Source organism: Brachyistius frenatus, unplaced genomic scaffold (assembly GCF_029030835.1).
Source record: "Brachyistius frenatus isolate BFR_SWC_R1_liver_20210118 unplaced genomic scaffold, ASM2903083v1 Contig_19, whole genome shotgun sequence".
Lineage (NCBI taxonomy): Eukaryota > Metazoa > Chordata > Actinopteri > Embiotocidae > Brachyistius > Brachyistius frenatus.
In genome coordinates, this window is record NW_027210618.1 from 3,327,467 (window position 1) to 3,344,818 (window position 17,352).

General features: G+C 43.6%; 2 protein-coding genes across 3 annotated transcripts in view; one reads left to right on the plus strand and one right to left on the minus strand.

Moving 5' to 3' along the window:
- The window catches only part of cdkn1cb (cyclin dependent kinase inhibitor 1Cb), a 227,257-nt gene that overhangs the window by 207,667 nt on the left and 2,238 nt on the right, over positions 1-17,352 (plus strand). The gene's annotated exons all lie outside the window — the stretch shown is intronic.
- Positions 5,666-17,352, minus strand: part of peak1 (pseudopodium-enriched atypical kinase 1) — a 104,389-nt gene continuing 92,702 nt past the window's right edge. For both annotated transcript variants that reach the window (XM_069695341.1, XM_069695340.1), the window contains 2 exons: positions 11,554-12,371; positions 5,666-7,906 (listed from right to left, as the gene is read on the minus strand). In XM_069695341.1, the coding sequence (XP_069551442.1) occupies positions 6,539-7,906; positions 11,554-12,371 (2,186 nt within the window). In that variant the 3' untranslated portion in view covers positions 5,666-6,538. The remainder of the gene's footprint in view (positions 7,907-11,553; positions 12,372-17,352) is intronic.

A 17,352-nucleotide genomic window follows, 5' to 3' on the forward strand; every position in this document is an offset into this window, starting at 1 on the left:
TGTGAGTCTATTTCAGGGACACCCATACTTCTCAAGTGTTCCTCATCATCCCTCCACAACCTGACGCCCACAAAAAATAATCATCTTCTGACCCCCCCCAAACAGATCAAATTCTGTCCCAAGAACAAACCTCCTCCTCCTCCTCCTCCTCCCCTCTTCCTCAGAGATCTGAGCTGTTAGGGATGATTCAGTGTGAAATTGTGTAACTGTCTGTACTGGAGGTGGGCAGGGTGCAGAAATGACACCTCTGATGGAAAGCACACATCTTTCCTCCTCTTCTAATCCAGACATTCCCCAGATTATCAAATTAAAGATGTATTAAACTACTCCTCATGTCCTTCATCTGCCAGCAGAGCAAAGTCAGCACCACATGAAGTAAACCGTTGAGGTGCTCCTTTCTAATGAGGCACAGTTTATAAGCTGTAGTCAAATTGTGTATAATTGGTGTAACAGAATGTTAGAGGGTTTTTCACCGTTTAGGAAGGCAAACATTCTTATTCATTCATTATAACCGGTGTTTAATAAAATCATTATAATTCCTGCTGGAATTTTGGAAATCCTTTTAACTTAATTGACTTATTTCTGATTTAGATTCAGACAACTTTATTGATCCCACGCATGAAGGCCAATTCATTTCCAGCTCACCCAGTCACACGGCAACAGATCAACATGTCAACATAGATGGTGGATACAAGGTAAGCTAAATGGTCTGTACTTTCAGTGCTTTCTCAACACGGTGTTCTCAGAGCGCTTTACACTGTTTACCCATTCACGCACACATTCACACACCGGAGCTGCCAAAAAGGCTCGCCTGCCATGAGGAGCAGCTTGGGCATCAGCGTCCTGGCCGAGGACACTCCGGCATGCAGACAGGAGGAACCAGGAACCAAACCTGCTCCTGCAACCTGTTCCACCATCTGAGCCACAGCCACCCACAAAGGAGCAGCAGCATCTAAAAATAAGTTATAAGAAGTTATAGATGGAAAAAAAAGTTCTAATAAAGAAGTTAAAATCAAATGTTAAATAAATAATACAAATAAGTTATGGTTAATACAAGTAATCAAATTCAAAGACTGTCACTGGCAGCTGTAATTTGAGACTCTCTTACTTTAAGATTTCAGAAGGACACGTTGCCAGTTTTAGTTCGCTGCTCTCTTATGAAGCCACGTGGCAAAATGCAGTTTAAGTGGTGAAATATGAAGCCAATTCAAAGTGTCGAGGTTGGACTTCCTTCTGTCGTCGTGACCTTCAGCGTCTTTAACACGCCTTTTCTTCTGATCACCTTGGAGGACACACTGTTGACAGAGATGCATCTTTATTTATTTATTTTTTTTATTAGGGTGCAAATTCCTATGAGTTCAAGGTCATTCTCAATAACACATCAGTTGCAACATTTGGGAATATACACTGTGGCAACTCTAATGACATGCAGCTATAAAAATACATGTTCTCTCTCTAACATAGAACATGTTATTTGATTTCACTTTGTCTGATGAATAAACCCCCTGCAGTGGGACCCTGTGACACCCCCCCTCCCCCCCTCCTCCACCCCCTCCACCCCCAGTCTGGCTTTGACTTCATTCAGCTCGATTATTTATCAAGCAATGACTCATAATGCAGGTGATAAATCTGTTGGGAGCATCACTCTGGTTCCACGGTTTGATTTTACTGCCCAGTGGATTCAGACACTTTGAACCCCCAGAGACTCCTGCAACCGGTGTAAAAATAAATAAATAAAAAAATCCTTCTATATGAACAGCAGCTGTCATTCTATTGCTTCCTTGGATGGTGTCCGTGTTGCATTGACAGAATCCACAGTGAACACGTGGTTTTTTGTTTTTTTTCTCTTTTCTCCTGTTGTGCCCGTCCTCTGCTGCAGCTGTCACACTCAGCGGAAGACAGAAAGGCGAATGCATGTTGTGAACAGCAACTGAGAACGAAACTTTGTTTTTTTTTTTCTTCTTTTTTTTTCTCCCAACAGCGGTACGGTGTGCCGAAACAAGCCTTAAACTGCAGTAATTTGCCAAACACGTAACATAAAACATTGCTCGCGGTAGTTTTCTGTTCTATGAAAGAAAGTCCTCTTTTCATCTACAGAGGAAGAGCGAGGCAGCTGAGTAAGACATCCAGTATTATGTATAGATAAGCGTATAATCCCAGCCTGGATAGGATAATCTCATCTTTTTTTTTTTGCTTCAAGCTAAATGACATGAGGTTTCATCAATAGCAAATCTTCCCAAACGTGCTGGGAATACATCTACTTTCACGTTCACCCTCCGGACCTCATACGCTGTCTTCTCACAGCTTTCACCATCACTAAAAGTCAAAGTAAACACTGCTGGACAGTGAAGAGGCTTCCCAGCAGGAGAGCGGTGCTCGCTGGTTGTTTCTTTGCCTTTTGCGATGTCTCCATCTGGTGGTGGATGCTGACAGAAACATCATGTCGCCATAAAAGAAACGTATCAAACTTTACCCAGTCTAAAAAAAAACAACAACAAGGACATGTTGTACTTTGCTGTTGGACAGTGTAATTTAAACCTTATCTTCCAGTATTAAATGGTGGAAATGACCATCTACAGACCGAAGATTCGATGACACACGAGATGCACCGAGATGATCCGGTAAAGAAACATGTGGCGTGCGTGTTCTTAAGTTTTTATAAGAAACAATTCAAAACCTCAGATTGTAGGTTTCTTTAGAGTTCCATTACCACTGACGGGATAAATATGTTTCCAGTTTTAGTACGGCCACTGTAAATGATTTAAAGGATCATTACCAGACAGAAGCTTGAGGACGGATCTTATCCAGGGTTCCCACTCCAAATCAAACGTCAAATTCCCTGACTGTTCCCAGACTCGCACTGACTAAAAAGCTGAAACTCCATATAACTCATATAATGAACATAAAAAAACTGGCTGCTGTTGTGCCGAGCAGACAAGAAACAAGACACATTATTTTACTCATCAATTTGAAAGCTCACTGCCGTTTTCAGTACAAATCTTTTCACTGCTTAAAGCTACTGCACCCTTATAAACACACGGACCCTTGTGCAAAAAAAACTTTTTCAAGCATGAACAGGAAGAAGCTATCATGCTTTTTACCATTTAAATGGCTGCCAATGGCTCCCTCCCAAATTTAATAGAGCTATACTAATTTTACAAACTTTTACTTTTAGCTTTTCTGTCATATTTTTTTTTTTTATCATTCAGTCTTTTAATTCATAATTTTGTAGCCAAAGCTCTTGAAATTGACATTTTCCTGGCATGTTTTTATCTTCCTAAGCAAGTACAAGAAAAATATTTACTGAAGCGCTTGCAACCTGTTGACAAACAGAAAGGGAGTAAAACCGAAATGTCATCAATAAAAGACAGAAAATATTATATTTTGATAAATGGCAACTCAAATTTAAACAAGCCAAAAAGATTCCCTGATATTTCATGACTTGGGCCAAAAAAAAAAAAAGATTCCCTGTCTGGGAAGGAGTTAAAAAAAAAAAAAAATTGAACTTCCCTGAAATTCTCGGACACGCGGGAACCCTGCTTATCAGTTCAGGTACAGAAGGACTGCAGACAAACAGTTTTTAACTGCACAAATAAAAATCCTCTTCATCTCAACACACTACGATGCAGCGAAACGTCTCACTTTGTCATCGCTGACTGAACTCCTCTCGTCTTCTGCGCCGTTTCCAGTCGCTCCCTGCTGGCGGGCTCAAATCACAGCAGCAAGAACACAGGGACGCAAAGTGTATATATAAAAACATATATTTATTGTTCTGTTACTGTTGGTTAACTCGATCAACAATAAGTGGCGGCAGGCCGGGAGACATACTGTACACAAATGTAGAAAGCCTCAGTGAGCTTTTGTTTTTAGGTTCAGTGGCAATTAACAACGCAAAGAGAAAACCAGAAAACCAGGAAGAAGAAGAAGCAAACAACATCTGCTGTCGTCCGTACTGTTGGTGAATTTCAATGGTGCGTTCCAAAGTGGTTCTTCTCCTAAGCAGGTACATTTACAAGAGGCGTAAAAATACTGTACATTGTTCTGTGTGTTGATGCAGCTGAACAATAAGATGTGTTTTTTTTAATTTTTTTTTTATTCATCCTGCTCTCCCTTTTCTTCCCCCCCCCCCAAAACATGCAAAGTCAAGTAAAGCTTTAATGGATATATGAATATTAGACAGAAACAGAGGTGCTCTGACAAAATAGTGTGTGGATTAAAATAGATAAAGGCTATATATACTATATAAAGGCTTAAATCTCTGGATACAAGGACAGCCACCAGTGCCGTCCCACACACATTCCTCAGTACACAAACCCTTTAAACACAGCGACAGACTCACACCTGCTTTGTCTCATGTTCGCTCCGTGGACCATGAAGTTTTTTTTTCTACAGCACATCTGCAGTGAAACAGACACAGGATCCTGATCCCAACAGTGACGAGCTGAACGACCGCAGTTTTTGGATATGAAAGGAAAAAAAAAAAAAACACAACCAGAGCAAATAAAGAAAAGTTGCGTTTGGAAACAATGTCCAGCGAGCTCTTAATTCTCTGTTCAAGATGCGTTGTGGGCGCTTTGTTCATCGCGACCACAACTAAAACTGGAAGCTCGTGTCCACGTGTTGCCTCCACTGACTCCGGGCCGGAGGGTTCCGGTCAATAACGCAGAACCCGGTTAATTCAAGCCGAATAAATTTGCGACGGGGAGCGTCGACGCAGGATTTACCATCCTACTGGCCGGATCGACGACAGAGAGGACGGGGAAACAGAATGGAAGCCAGCAAAGTGGTTCAGTCGGAGGGTGTCGCTGAAGCGGATGAGACCAGGTCCAAATGTCTGTTTCAGTCCGGGCAAACGTTTACATTCCACACGCTGCAAAACAAATCCAGTTCCTCAAATTCACAGGAACTCCTCTCGAGCCTTCTTCCTTAAAAGTCTCTCCGTGTCCTCCGGCCTCCGTCGAGGAACGCCGGCGTTCAAAACTGAAATGTGCAAATGTCGTCCGTAACGCAGAACCATTCAAAAACTACTTGACAAAAAAAACAACCAAAAAAACAACAACAACAAAAAAAACACAACAGACAAAAGACAAACTTTTTTTTTTTTTTTTTGCAGTCCCTGAAACATCCCGTCCTCTGGAAGAAGTTCTTTACGCCCAACTTCACTTTGTGTCTGAAGTCGCAGTTTATGTGCCACAAAACTAAACGGAAGGTAAGATTAGTAAAAGACTGCGTAACGCTGTAAAAAGATTCATATGCTGATACCTCCGGGAGAAAATAACAAAAGTAGGATATTTAATTGCACGTACGGCGACTGAGAGCCCAAACTGACAGCCGGGGGGGGGCGTCCCGTTTCAACTTCAAATCGTTCAAAAAAAAAAAAAAAAAAAAAAAAAAAAAAGACTGCGAAGCCAAAATGAGCCGAGCGTTCTTCAGCTGCCTCCACAAAGCTCCGCGCACACGATCCGACGGCCCGGAGGGCGGGAGGTCAGTTCAACTCAACCGCAGAATGGATTCTGAATTTCTGAACCCTAAAAAGAGATTCAACGAGTCGGTTAAATTATGTCCATAAATTCAAACGTTTCCGGTAAAAACTTCTTTTTTTGTGTTTTTTTTTTTTGGCTTCAGTCGTTAAAACATATTCCTCTTTTCAGTCAGTCTATTTGAATTTATTTTTATTTATTTTTTTTGGGGGGGGAGGAGGGGAAGTCACCCTGGTTAGGTTTTTATTTTGAGGAGGACGAATCCATCAACTGTCGGGGAATTCTTTTAACCCCCCCGACCCCCCCCCTCCCTCCCTCCCCCGTTCCCTTCATTTCTCTTAATTTGCCTTTGAAGAATAAAGTGTTGCTTAAAATACAACACCGACGTAATAATAAGTTAAATAATTGGGACAAAATTCTCCCATTTGCTGATGCTGTCTCCAGTTTCCTTTCCAAAACTCTAACCGTGGTGGATCTTTAGATGTCGGATGAAACTTTTGTATAAATGATTTAGGTTTTTAGTATAAAAAACAAAACAAAAAAAACCAAATCCACTTTTCCATGTCTCACTGCCTCAGATAAATCCCCGCAGACAGCTGCCATGCAAATGATATCCAATACAGAGACCTCACAGCTCTGCAGTCTTTGCACAACTTGGCGGACAAACATAAAACCTTCCAATTATTCCTCAAACATTTGGTAAATTCTTCCGTTTCGGGCTGTCGGAGTGTGAAAACACTCGAGGTGTGAAGATTTGGGCATCGCTGATCAGATGATTCTTTTGTTTTTGGAGTTGACTTGAGAACCGTGTCAGAGAGCCACGGTCACCTGCGTTTCCTAACCCTGACCGTGAAGCCGTGTCCGGTCGGCCCGCGGATGGATCCCTCCGCGAAGGAAGCAGGCAGAGAACGACCGGCCGTTTGGCTTCAGGTGAACACGGCGGCTTGCTGCGACAACAACAAAGCCGACTATGAGCTTACATCACACTTTAGCGTCAGCGAAGGGACCGCACAGGGGAAGGTGGATCTGTTGCCATAGTAACAGTTGGGCAGAGGAACTCAGAGTGGCTGTGACTGAGTCAAGTGGAAGGTGTGTGCTGGATGGGTTTGGTTCTGAGACGGGGGGTGCTGATGCTGCTGATGCTGCTGCTGCTGCGGCTGCTGATGCTGCGGCTGCTGCAGGATGTGCACCACCCGGCTCAGGGTGTCTGTGGTAGCAAACGCCAGGTATTGGCAGCACAGCCAGTCCTCTAAGCTCACGCCGCAAGCCGTGTCCAGCGAGCGCTCCGCGAACTTGATCATCATCAGCGTCCGCTTCAGGTCCAGCCAGTTCTGCAGGGTGGCCTCGCGCTGGCTGGAAGCGGTGCTGCAGCCCAGCGCCTGAAACAAGTCCTCCCGGGGGCCCCAGAGGAGGCACTGCAGGCAGGCGCGGGCCTCGGACATGCGGATCCTCTCGGAGGGGTTGACGGTGAGCAGTAAGCGGGCCAGCTGCTGCAGGCCCTGCGAGTAGAGCGACCGGACGGGCAGCGGCGGCAGGTCCGCCCACGTGTACTCGCGCTCCTTCAACTCGGGCGACTCCTCGAAGGGGTTGGACCGGTGCAGCATCTCATAGATGAGGATCCCCGTCTGGAACTCGTCACACTTGCGGTACTGAGTCGCCGTGACGATTTCGGGCGCCAGCCTCGACTGGTCGCGCAGCGTACCGGGGTCGGTGGCCATGAGAGCGCTCTTCTGTTTGGCCTGGGAGAAGTTGCTGATGATGAGGCGGGCGGGGCAGATGGCGTTGGCGGCGGCGGCGGCGGCGCCGGCGGTCGCACCGGAGCCGCTGCCGCCGCCGCCGCCGCCGCCGCTGTTGTTGTTGGGCTCAAGTAGGTCCAGATTCCAGGGGTTGCCGGGTTGGCACTGGACCAGCAGCAGGTTTTCCAGTCGCAGGTCGCAGTGGGTCACGTGATACGGTTTCATGTGCTCCAGGCCGGAGCACAGCTGCAGCAGCAGCAGACAGACCTGGCGCTCGTACAGCTCGGGGTTGTGAGAATGTCTGGCCGTTCCTTCTCGGACGAAGTCCGCCACCGTCTGGAAGGGCACCTCGCGTGTGATGACCACCACTCTGCTCCGCAGGCGGCCAGCCGCGTTCATGTGACCGGCTGCCGGGGTTTCATCTACTTTACCATTTGGTGCAGATGCTTTAGAGTCTGTCATTTTTGTGTCCGTTTTCATCTCCTTCTCTTTCTCCGCCGGCCCCTCGTCCTCTTTATCGTCTTCCTCCTTTTCCTCTTTTTCCTCTTCCCAGGGCAGCAGGCGCGTAGGGACGTCGGCCAGGAAGTGTCCACAGTCCTGCTGGATGTTGAAATGCACCGCCAGGCTTTGTCTCACTGCGAGGCTGTGGAAAAACTGCTGCTGGGTCTCCTTCACTTGGCTGCGACAGATCTGGAGAAGACAAAGAAGGAGAACCACGAACGTTAACGTAACGTCTGAGTTTGAGACAAGACATTTCTCACGGTGAAGCAACTCGCTGAATTACTGTAAATTGCCGACACCGCGAGGAAGGAAAAAAAAAAAAAAAAAAAAAATCTGCATTTTGACTATTTTATTTGACCATGAAAACACCACAACAAACAAAGAAAGTTATTCTGTTCAGATAAATATGAAACAGCATATTCCTTTGTGCCATACAGTCTAGAAAAAAACAAAACATAAATGAGTCACACTGTTGCCCTTCAGTGTTGTGTTCCTTTCCTCCTACAAACATGAGCACTGCGCTGTGTTTTGAGTGCGTGCCACATAACCCCCTCTGCTGTTGGAAACACTTATGGAGAATCAGACGTGTATTGATCGGTGGTTCCGAAAAATGCATCGCTTACTCTCGTCTACGTGATGTTTGGTAAATAAAATAGGTTGCTCAGCTGCTGGGAAAATGTTGAAGCTCTTTTAAAACATTACATTTTAGACTTCCCACAGACAGGTTGCGGTAGTTAGAGGATATTGAGAGAGGAGTTTAGAATATGAATAGCCTGCCTTATCTTTCAATATGGATAACATGTCATTTCTAATATTATGTGAGCTGAAGTTTGTACCTTTTGTTTTCTCTGGCGAGTATTTTTTTTTTTTTAAAGCTTCTATAATTCCGATAAATCTACATCTGTTTAATATTGAGCGACCAATTTGAATGGAATAGAAATAAAGCCCGCAGGCAACAAAAACTGCCGCGAGAGACTTTAAACAAACAGCAACGAATAAAAAACAACAACAACAACAACACCATTTTAGCAGAGGATGAACTGGAGAACTCAAGAGGTGAAAAAAAAAACCCTTTTCAGTTTGGGTGAAAACAGTCTGTCCTGGTGTGTTTCTCTGCAGCTCGCTCCGTTAATGATATATGGAGGTGAATGAGGCAGAGAGCAGACTTGAGGCTGTCAGAGCAGCGAGAGCCTCTCTGCCTCTGAACCACAGTGACAGCTGCTGCAGCGTTCTCTCTTTCTACACTTTGATCACAGCACTGAGAGGTGAGGGCGACTCGGAGATGGGATCAGCCTCTGCAGAAGACACAGCATTCACTAAAATACCGGCAGAGGATCGAAGTCACGACACGGGACCGAGATATCTGGGTTGAACAGCAGGTTTTTTTTTTTTTTAAATTTTTTTTTTTTAATTAATTTAATAGGGTGGGTTTATTCGTAATTATCAAATTAGATTCTGTTTATCTGTAATATCTGCTGACATGACCGACTTTAGCAAATATCTCTCCGTCAAAAATGTCTGAAAATGTCCTGAGAAACACAATAACATAAAGATTCTGGGAGAGAATTTGGGAACATAAGATGTGCATTTATTGACATTACAAATACACAATTAATTAACTCCTGCAACAGTGTCTGCTGAAATATAGAATGACAGAACTGCTTTGTGATTTGAGTTCATTTTAAAGTTATATTTGGCATCATTTTAAGTGTTGTTAAAACACAACATACATACTGTCAATGCAAAGTATGCTGCAAATGCAACGTTGTGGTGAAAAACCTTTTAGTCTTTGTAGTTTAGAATGAAAATCTCAATACATGAGATGTTGATTTCTCTCATAAAATAGGACTTGGACATAGAAATTAAAAAAAATATAAAGGCTCTCCTTTTAGAGCTGCATGTCTACAGGAAAAGAATAAATTACTTGTTTTATTTTTTTTTGTACGATTGACTTATGACACTATGATTACTGATGATTATGTGAGCGACAGCCATCCTTGACATAAATCATGATACGTATTAAAAATCACATAAAACTGAGTTTAATGTAATGAACTGAATTCCCCTGTTATGTCTTATTATTACACAAAACTTTGGACAACTGATTTTTGTAAAACTATTACATGATAGGGATTCTACTAAAAGTTAATGTATGATAATAGTTATTGTTCTAATCTGCTGTACTTCGAAGACTTCCTGTCCTTTTGACCTCTGACTCTGAATAACACGAACACGGCTGCTGTAAACCTGCACGCGTGTTCTTTTATGACTCCAACAACCTCAATATTTTCACTTTATTACGTCTATTAACGTTGACTTTAGTCTTTGCGGTCTCTCATGATTTATGTTGATTTTATTCAACTGTGATGGAGCATGTAGGAGTGTGTGCCAGTTCACTCCTCTCGGACACACACTGTGTCAGTGTTTAGGAATGTGCAGCTTCACTGGATGTTTGTTTGGACACGCTGGCTCTGAACCGCAGCTGCCTGCTGATCGCTGTTTGAGGACCTTTGGAGACTTTTTATTGTTTCGATACCACATGCTGGCAGCAGCATTGTTGGTTGTAACCCGGCGCTCCAGGTAAACACAATCAATGTCACTTATTGTTCCCTCTCCTTTCCCTGATGGTGACATTTCAGAGATGCTGTGAAGCTTCAAAGAGCCCTTCGCTGAATCCCTCCGAGAGTCGAGATTTCACACAGACATTCTGAAGGTGGATTATGAATAAGTAGCGCAGCATTAAAAAATATCACAGCATGTAAAAATCTCATTTGCAGGAGGATCGACTACACTTAGGGGGTTAAGAAAAGCAGCGGCACAGTTAAGACCACATTCAAATGGAGAGTTGGGGAGCTTTTAATTGGGAAGTTGGGGCCCATTTGTGTTCTGCTGCTCCTGGTGGCCTTATTTATAAATGAGCATTATAAAAAAAAAAAAAAACGACTTTCTCTTGAGCCTGCTGCTAATATGAAGGCAAAGCTTTGAAGTGCCGTGGAGCACAGAGGGTTTTATATCCTGTGAATAATGCAACCTTCATCCATACAGGCTTCGTATTTAGCTTCAGAACTCTTCTCCTGCTTTTTCTCCTCTATCTCACGCACACATATCCACGTACACACCGAAGATGAAACTGCTACCTTCAGACAATTATGAAACCCAAACATAAGCACACACAGGTTTTATTGCACAAGCACGTGACCTAAGGGCATAAAGTTTAGGTGCCAATATTTCAGCATAAACACCTTCCTCCACCTCGGCAAAGACGGTGGGAAGAGATTCCTGAACACAAACAAAACCAGGATTTCCTAAATCTACAGCAAGGACGAAAAGCACCAGACAACAAATTGATCTACAAAGGTTTCTTGATACAGGGAAAATAGAAAGGACTACTGATCGAAAAACACACTAATTAAATCAAAGCAAAAACAAGCTGAAAAATCAGCTGTTTATTGAACCATTTTGGTGAAATCATACAGGATGAACTGTAGCTGTTTTGGGCCTTTGATTGTAAAGTAAGACAAACTACTTTCGGCTTGTGTAGTCAAGTGTTTCAGGGCCATTTAAAGTTTCTGGGTTTTAAATATTAGATGCAATTGTAGACAATATGTGGCATAAAGTATTAAATCAAGACATTACCGATTTAAACTTGACAGGATAAGTAAGCATGAGACTGAATATTAGTCTCTAAAAAGGAGACAAAACTTTGAGAGTAATAGAGTCAGTAATACCCTCCTGGTTAAAGGCAAACAGGCGTCTGCGTCAAAAGAGAAACGGTCAATCTGAGTGTTGTCGTTTGGCAGAACCAACTGATCTATAAACAGAAAGCGAGATCTCACCTTGATGGCGTAGTTGACCAGTGGGTCCTTGGCGTAAGAGGCCGTGTAGTAAACAGCGTCCCCCGCCTCGCAGCAGGGTTTCCCAGTGGTCAGCCGGAAGTGGGACCAGCTGTCGGTGCCGAATCTCAAGTGATCCTTCTGGCCAGCCATGAAACGGTCCTCGCACTTTGTTGCCAGCTTCCGCAGGGTGTCCGTGTGAAGCCCCCGGATCCTCCCCACCACCTCGTCCCAGCTGTCTAACCCCCTGTAAAGAGCCGGCCTCTGGGGTTTGGGGTTTGGTCCTCCAGCAGCACCTCGTCCGGTTGTCCGACCCCTTCCGGCCAGAGACTCTGTACTTGGGTAGACCCTCCTCTCTCTGCCAGTGGTGGCGCTGGATGCAGCGGGTGCAGGTTGGGGGGCCAGAGAGCTCACGCTGTTAGTCAGGCAGCCCTTGCTGGCAGCCGTGGCAGCTGATGACCTCTCCAAAGAGTCACCGCTCTCGTGGTCGTGCGCTCGATGAGGCTCGGAGCTGAGAGAGGAGCTCTGACTGGCCGTCTCCCAGGTGGAGTCCAAGTCGTAGAGAGGGTTGGCCACACTCAGGTTGGTGCCCCCTGGTTTAGCCTCGGCCCGGGGTCGAAGGGGTCCCTGGATTGACTCTTTGCCCACCAGGCTGGGTTCAGTACTGGAGCGAGGAACAGCCTTCTTGGGGAGTGGGGGTGGTGTGGCTTTAGGCGTTGGCTGGTCAGCGAGTCCATCCAGGTCGATGGAGGCCAACGTATCATTGGAGGCTTTGATGTTCCGTGGCTGTTTCAGTGGGATCATGTTCGCTCGAGATTGACCTGGAGGAACAGAGAGATAACATGAGTATTGCATGAATAAGAACCAATGAAATTCGGATCGATAGACTGTTTCACCCACTGCATCATATGAAACTGGATAAAGAGCATTATAAACCGCAACCTGCAGGGAAAACAGTTAACTGCGGCTTCAGGAAGTGAGTCAACTAAAATAATATTGCACACAAAGTCAGTTCCTTTACTTAAACACAGTTTGAGGTATTTGGTCATTTTTGAGTGGCCCATCATACTTCTACACTTCAGAGGAATACATCGTACTTCTTACTCCACTACAGTTATAGCGCTATTACTATTGACACTTATATTTTTGTAATTTTGCTAATACTGCTTCTGTACTTCTACTTAAATCTTAAATCTAGAACTTTTACATATAATGTGTTTTTTTTTCAAATTGCCAATGTCCCTAAGTTTGTAAAAGACTAAAAGTTGAGGTTTTAAGGGTCCTCTGCCTATAGATGTTTTTCAATCAAAAAATATGTAATTTCACACAATTTTTGAGCATTATTAATCCCTTATCTGTGTAAAATTTTCCAAACATTTGGAAAAAAATAGAGCAGATGAATAAAAAACACCAAAAGGCAGAACTTGCTAAACACAAACTCCGAGGAACGAATACAACCATCTGGGAAAAAGTCATGTAATTCGTTTTAATGTTCTCCACAATGATTCAGTTTAGGTACGTTTTCCTTTTGATTGATCAGCTACTTGTTTTGGTTTTAACAGTTAACGTTCACATCTAAGTTTTGATTCTTTATTATTTGCTTTCCTGTTGGCAGAACATTTTTTGACTCACTCTAGTCCAGGGATGTCAAACTCATTTTAGTTAAGGGGCCACATACTGCCCACTTTCATCTCAAGTGGGCCAGACCAGTAAATTCATAGCATAATAACGCATACATAATGACAATATTTCTCTTATGTTTAAATCATTGGTGAAGGTTTTTGGATGATAAACCCTATTTTAAGGTCTTTCTACAATAAACTAGAAACATAAAGACCAAAAACTCAGACATCAGCCCACTGTTTATCTGCCCGGGCTCTCCTTTGCAGATTCCCTCGCTTTGTGAAAGCGAGCAGCGAGCGCTTCTTCCTCTGGAGCAGACGTCGCATTTACACTGTTTTTGAAGCAATTACTGGATTGATTAAAAAAAAATTACAAAATGTTTGTACTCATAAACCTCCATATTCTCATAGAAATGCAATTTATGTCTTTCTGTAATTTTCACACTTAGCAAAGTCATCCGGCGGGCCGAGCTGGACCCCCTGGCGGGCCGGATCCGTTATAAAATAACATACAAAAATACTTATGTCGTTACATGTTACTCATAAATATTAGCCAGAATTCAAAGCAGATAAAAAGTCGATAAAATGACACCTGAGCACACAAAAAAAATTCCTCCCTCTTTCACCTACTCTCATGAGGATGAGAGGCCGTCATGAGGTTGTGTGCCGCGGCACGTGAAGGAACTGGTTGCCCCGAGGAGAATTCAAGCCAGAGAGAAGGACAGCTGGGCACAAGTTGTTCCTCCAACCATCCAGCTGCCCGACTCAATCTGCAGTTCAGTTCTGCAGTGAGGCTTAAAGAGGCAGCATTGAGAGCAAATTCATCACTGGCTTGACGTGACCTTATTTTTCTGCGGGAGGGAATTGGAGAGTTGATTGGACTCCCTGAACGTTCTCTGAGGTTGAGGACCACAGAGGCAGATGGGTCAGAGACAAGTGTGTGACAAAATGAAAAGAACGAAGGAGCCGTGCCGTTTGCATGATGGGAATGAAACAACCCGGTAGTTTTAACTAAGTGGGGGCAGAAGGTCACATACAACCCTACTGCGCAGCTTTAACTCACCAGGGAGCAGCCCAGCTCCATGGAGGATAATACTGAGAGGCTGCTGACGGTAGAAGATGATGTCTTTTAAAGTCACCTCCTCTGTCAAATTACTTTTTCGATCGCTGTGGTAAAAGGTATCTGCTTAAACAAACCGTTTCTCTTTGTAACGCTGCTGATTGCAAATTCTTGCTGAACGGTATGAGGTATAACGGTATAACTCCCCACGTGCAAGTCGCGCCGCCATCGTCTTAAGAATGCAGTAGAAGCCTTAAGACAGAGTAGTCAGGATGAAGTAAATGAGTCTTAGTAATCCTCCCTGGAACGAATATATTTAATGTGTTCCTCCACCAATCTGCAGTAATCCAACCAAGAAAACAAGCGTCTCCCTCATCCAGTCGTAGGGATCTTCTATTGCAGTAATGTGGCTGTGACTTAACTGAATTACATAATTACAAACGACTAACTCAGTTTGTTGCATGCTGCGTCACTGATTTAAGTAAACGAGTGTGTAAAATATCACAAAATAGTCTGAAAAAACATCATGAGTTCTCATTTTCAACCTTTTTTGACCAGAAGTTTAAGATTAAGATGCAGTCGGTTCAATTTACAATAATAGAAAATAGAGTAAAGCTCCAAACCATCATGTTTGAGAAGCTGAAACCAGCAAATGTTTATTTTTAATGAACAAATATGAATAAAATATCCTAATTACACCAGTTTAAATAAGGTTTTAAGTGTTATTTTGTATCTCATTTCCAGAATTGTAAGAAAAGCACAAACAGTCTTTTTACATACGCAGAATGGTTTTATCTGTCTGTGACAGAAAGATCAGATTTTAAAATTAAACCTGGTATCTTATCTGAAATTCAACTCACTAACAGTGTAACACAAAGACAGCAGAGCAGTGTAAAGTAATTGGAACCGAGAACCATGACCACAAAGTAGTTTTAAAATAATTTCAAAACCACTGCTGATAAACTTCTCTTGACGCGTGTCTATCTGAGATGAAGCTGCAGGGAGAGAGAGACGGTCCACAGAGTCTGTTGTGGATTAAAAAGCTAATTGCATTTTCTCCTGCTGTAGAATCCCGAACCTGATGTGTCAAGAGATAGCTTTCGTTACTGTGTTGTTTGGGTACCAACACATGCAAATTCAGAGTTATCCCATTCTCTCTGCAGCACAATATCAGATTCTCATCATCGATCAAAAAAACAAAATCAAATTAGTGACATACACGCACATAAATTAGAAGTTACACAAGTTGATATAATTTTATCTGTAAGTATATTACGAATATAAACTGAAATCATTTTACCTATTTGTAATATCATAATAAACTCTAATTTTAATGTGTATTATATTTATGCATACTATTAAAAATACTGCATGTCATTTAAAAGTCTAGGGACCTGTATTTGCCAACATTGTTATGAGGGGATGAAGGAACTTGTTGCCGTGGCAGTGATTCCTGCTCAGCCATTATGCTGCGAAGAAAACTAACTCTGGCACCGCAACAAGAGGAAGCGATGGAGGAGGTGGGCAGAATAAAGAGGACCAGTAGGGGAGGAATAAAACAAGAAGCAGCGGAGTGGGTGGGTAGAGGTGGTAAAAGTAACAGGGGAGTGACAGGGGAAGAACAATACAATAGAAGCGAGGGGCTGAGTGGGAGACACTTTATAAACAGACAGAACCGGGAGAGGGGTGATGACGGAGACGAAGACTGAAAGATGAGGAAGAAAAACAAGAAGAACAAGCCTACCTCAATTCCACTAACGCCTCAACGTTGTCTAGTTAAACGCGGTGCAGCAGCTGTTCAGAGAGGCAGAGTGAATCGCTGCTTCCCTGCTTCCATCAGTCAGTGAGGAGCCGCTGGTGCCAACAGGCAGGCTCAACGCTCCCACCAATACTGGAGACTTCTCACTGAGCGAGGCAGCGAGCGCTCTGCCTCCTACTGCCTGATGCTCTGATTAAAACACAAGTGCGTGTATACAGTATGACAGCGAGTGAGAGAGAGACACTTATGTTTGAAAATGTGTGAACAGAGAATATGACTGCAGCCAAAAATGAGAGCGAGCAAATCAATTCTCGTCCTCAAATCTTGACTAGAAGACGAGACAAGATTGATGTGGAAACTTAAAATAAGCATCACAATCTGTGTCTTAAAGGAGCCTGCGTGTGCGTGTACGTGTGTGTGTGTGTGCGTGTGCGTGTCTTAAAGGCCATACACTCTCCCTCAAAAGTAGGACGTGCTGTACTGTGCAAAATATGACGGGAGACAAACAGAAACCTAAACTCCTACCTTGTCCCTCATTAGCAGCATGCGGGAAAGTAAAATTAGGCTGCAGGCAGCTCAGCGTGTGTCATCCAGGGGGCTCTTAACACAATCACAACACATCTAAACATAGAGCCAGTGTGCAAACTGAGCTTAGCAAATAGACACATACGAGTGCTGCATACCCAGTCTGCACATACCCTGTAAAAAAAAAAAAAAAGCCTAATTAGTGCGACAACGACACAGAAAAACAAACAGTTTGTCGCTGGTGAATCATTGAGCTGGAAGGAAAAGCCCCACATAGCTCACATCCACATGTAAACACACGGTGAAGCACCTGCTCCACAAACCCCCACTCTCTACCACAATCACTTGTGTTTCTATTTCCTCTTCTCTCACACACCACTCGATCACTGAGAGCTCCTTTCCCACACACACACACACACACACACACACACACACACACACACACACACACACACACACACACACACACACACACACACACACACACACACACACACACACACACTCTCTCTCTCTCTCACACACACGCACACCTACCTTCATATTTCAAGTGCCCAGCAATGCTGTGCTCACCTCTCTCTTCCTCCCCTCACTGCTACAAAAGACTGGTCATTGTTAGACCACCATCAAACCTGCAATACTGATCTGTTGACTAACTATGAAACGTCCATCATCGGGACAGTAACAGAGGAACTTCATCATCATGGTATTAGAGGAATATAATAGTCTTAAAACCCAAAGTGTGCATGCAGAATAACAGAAGAATAGGGACCAAGTCAGCAGTGTGGGAGATGCATTTGGATTTTTAGGATAAAAGATTTTTGATGCCCAGCACC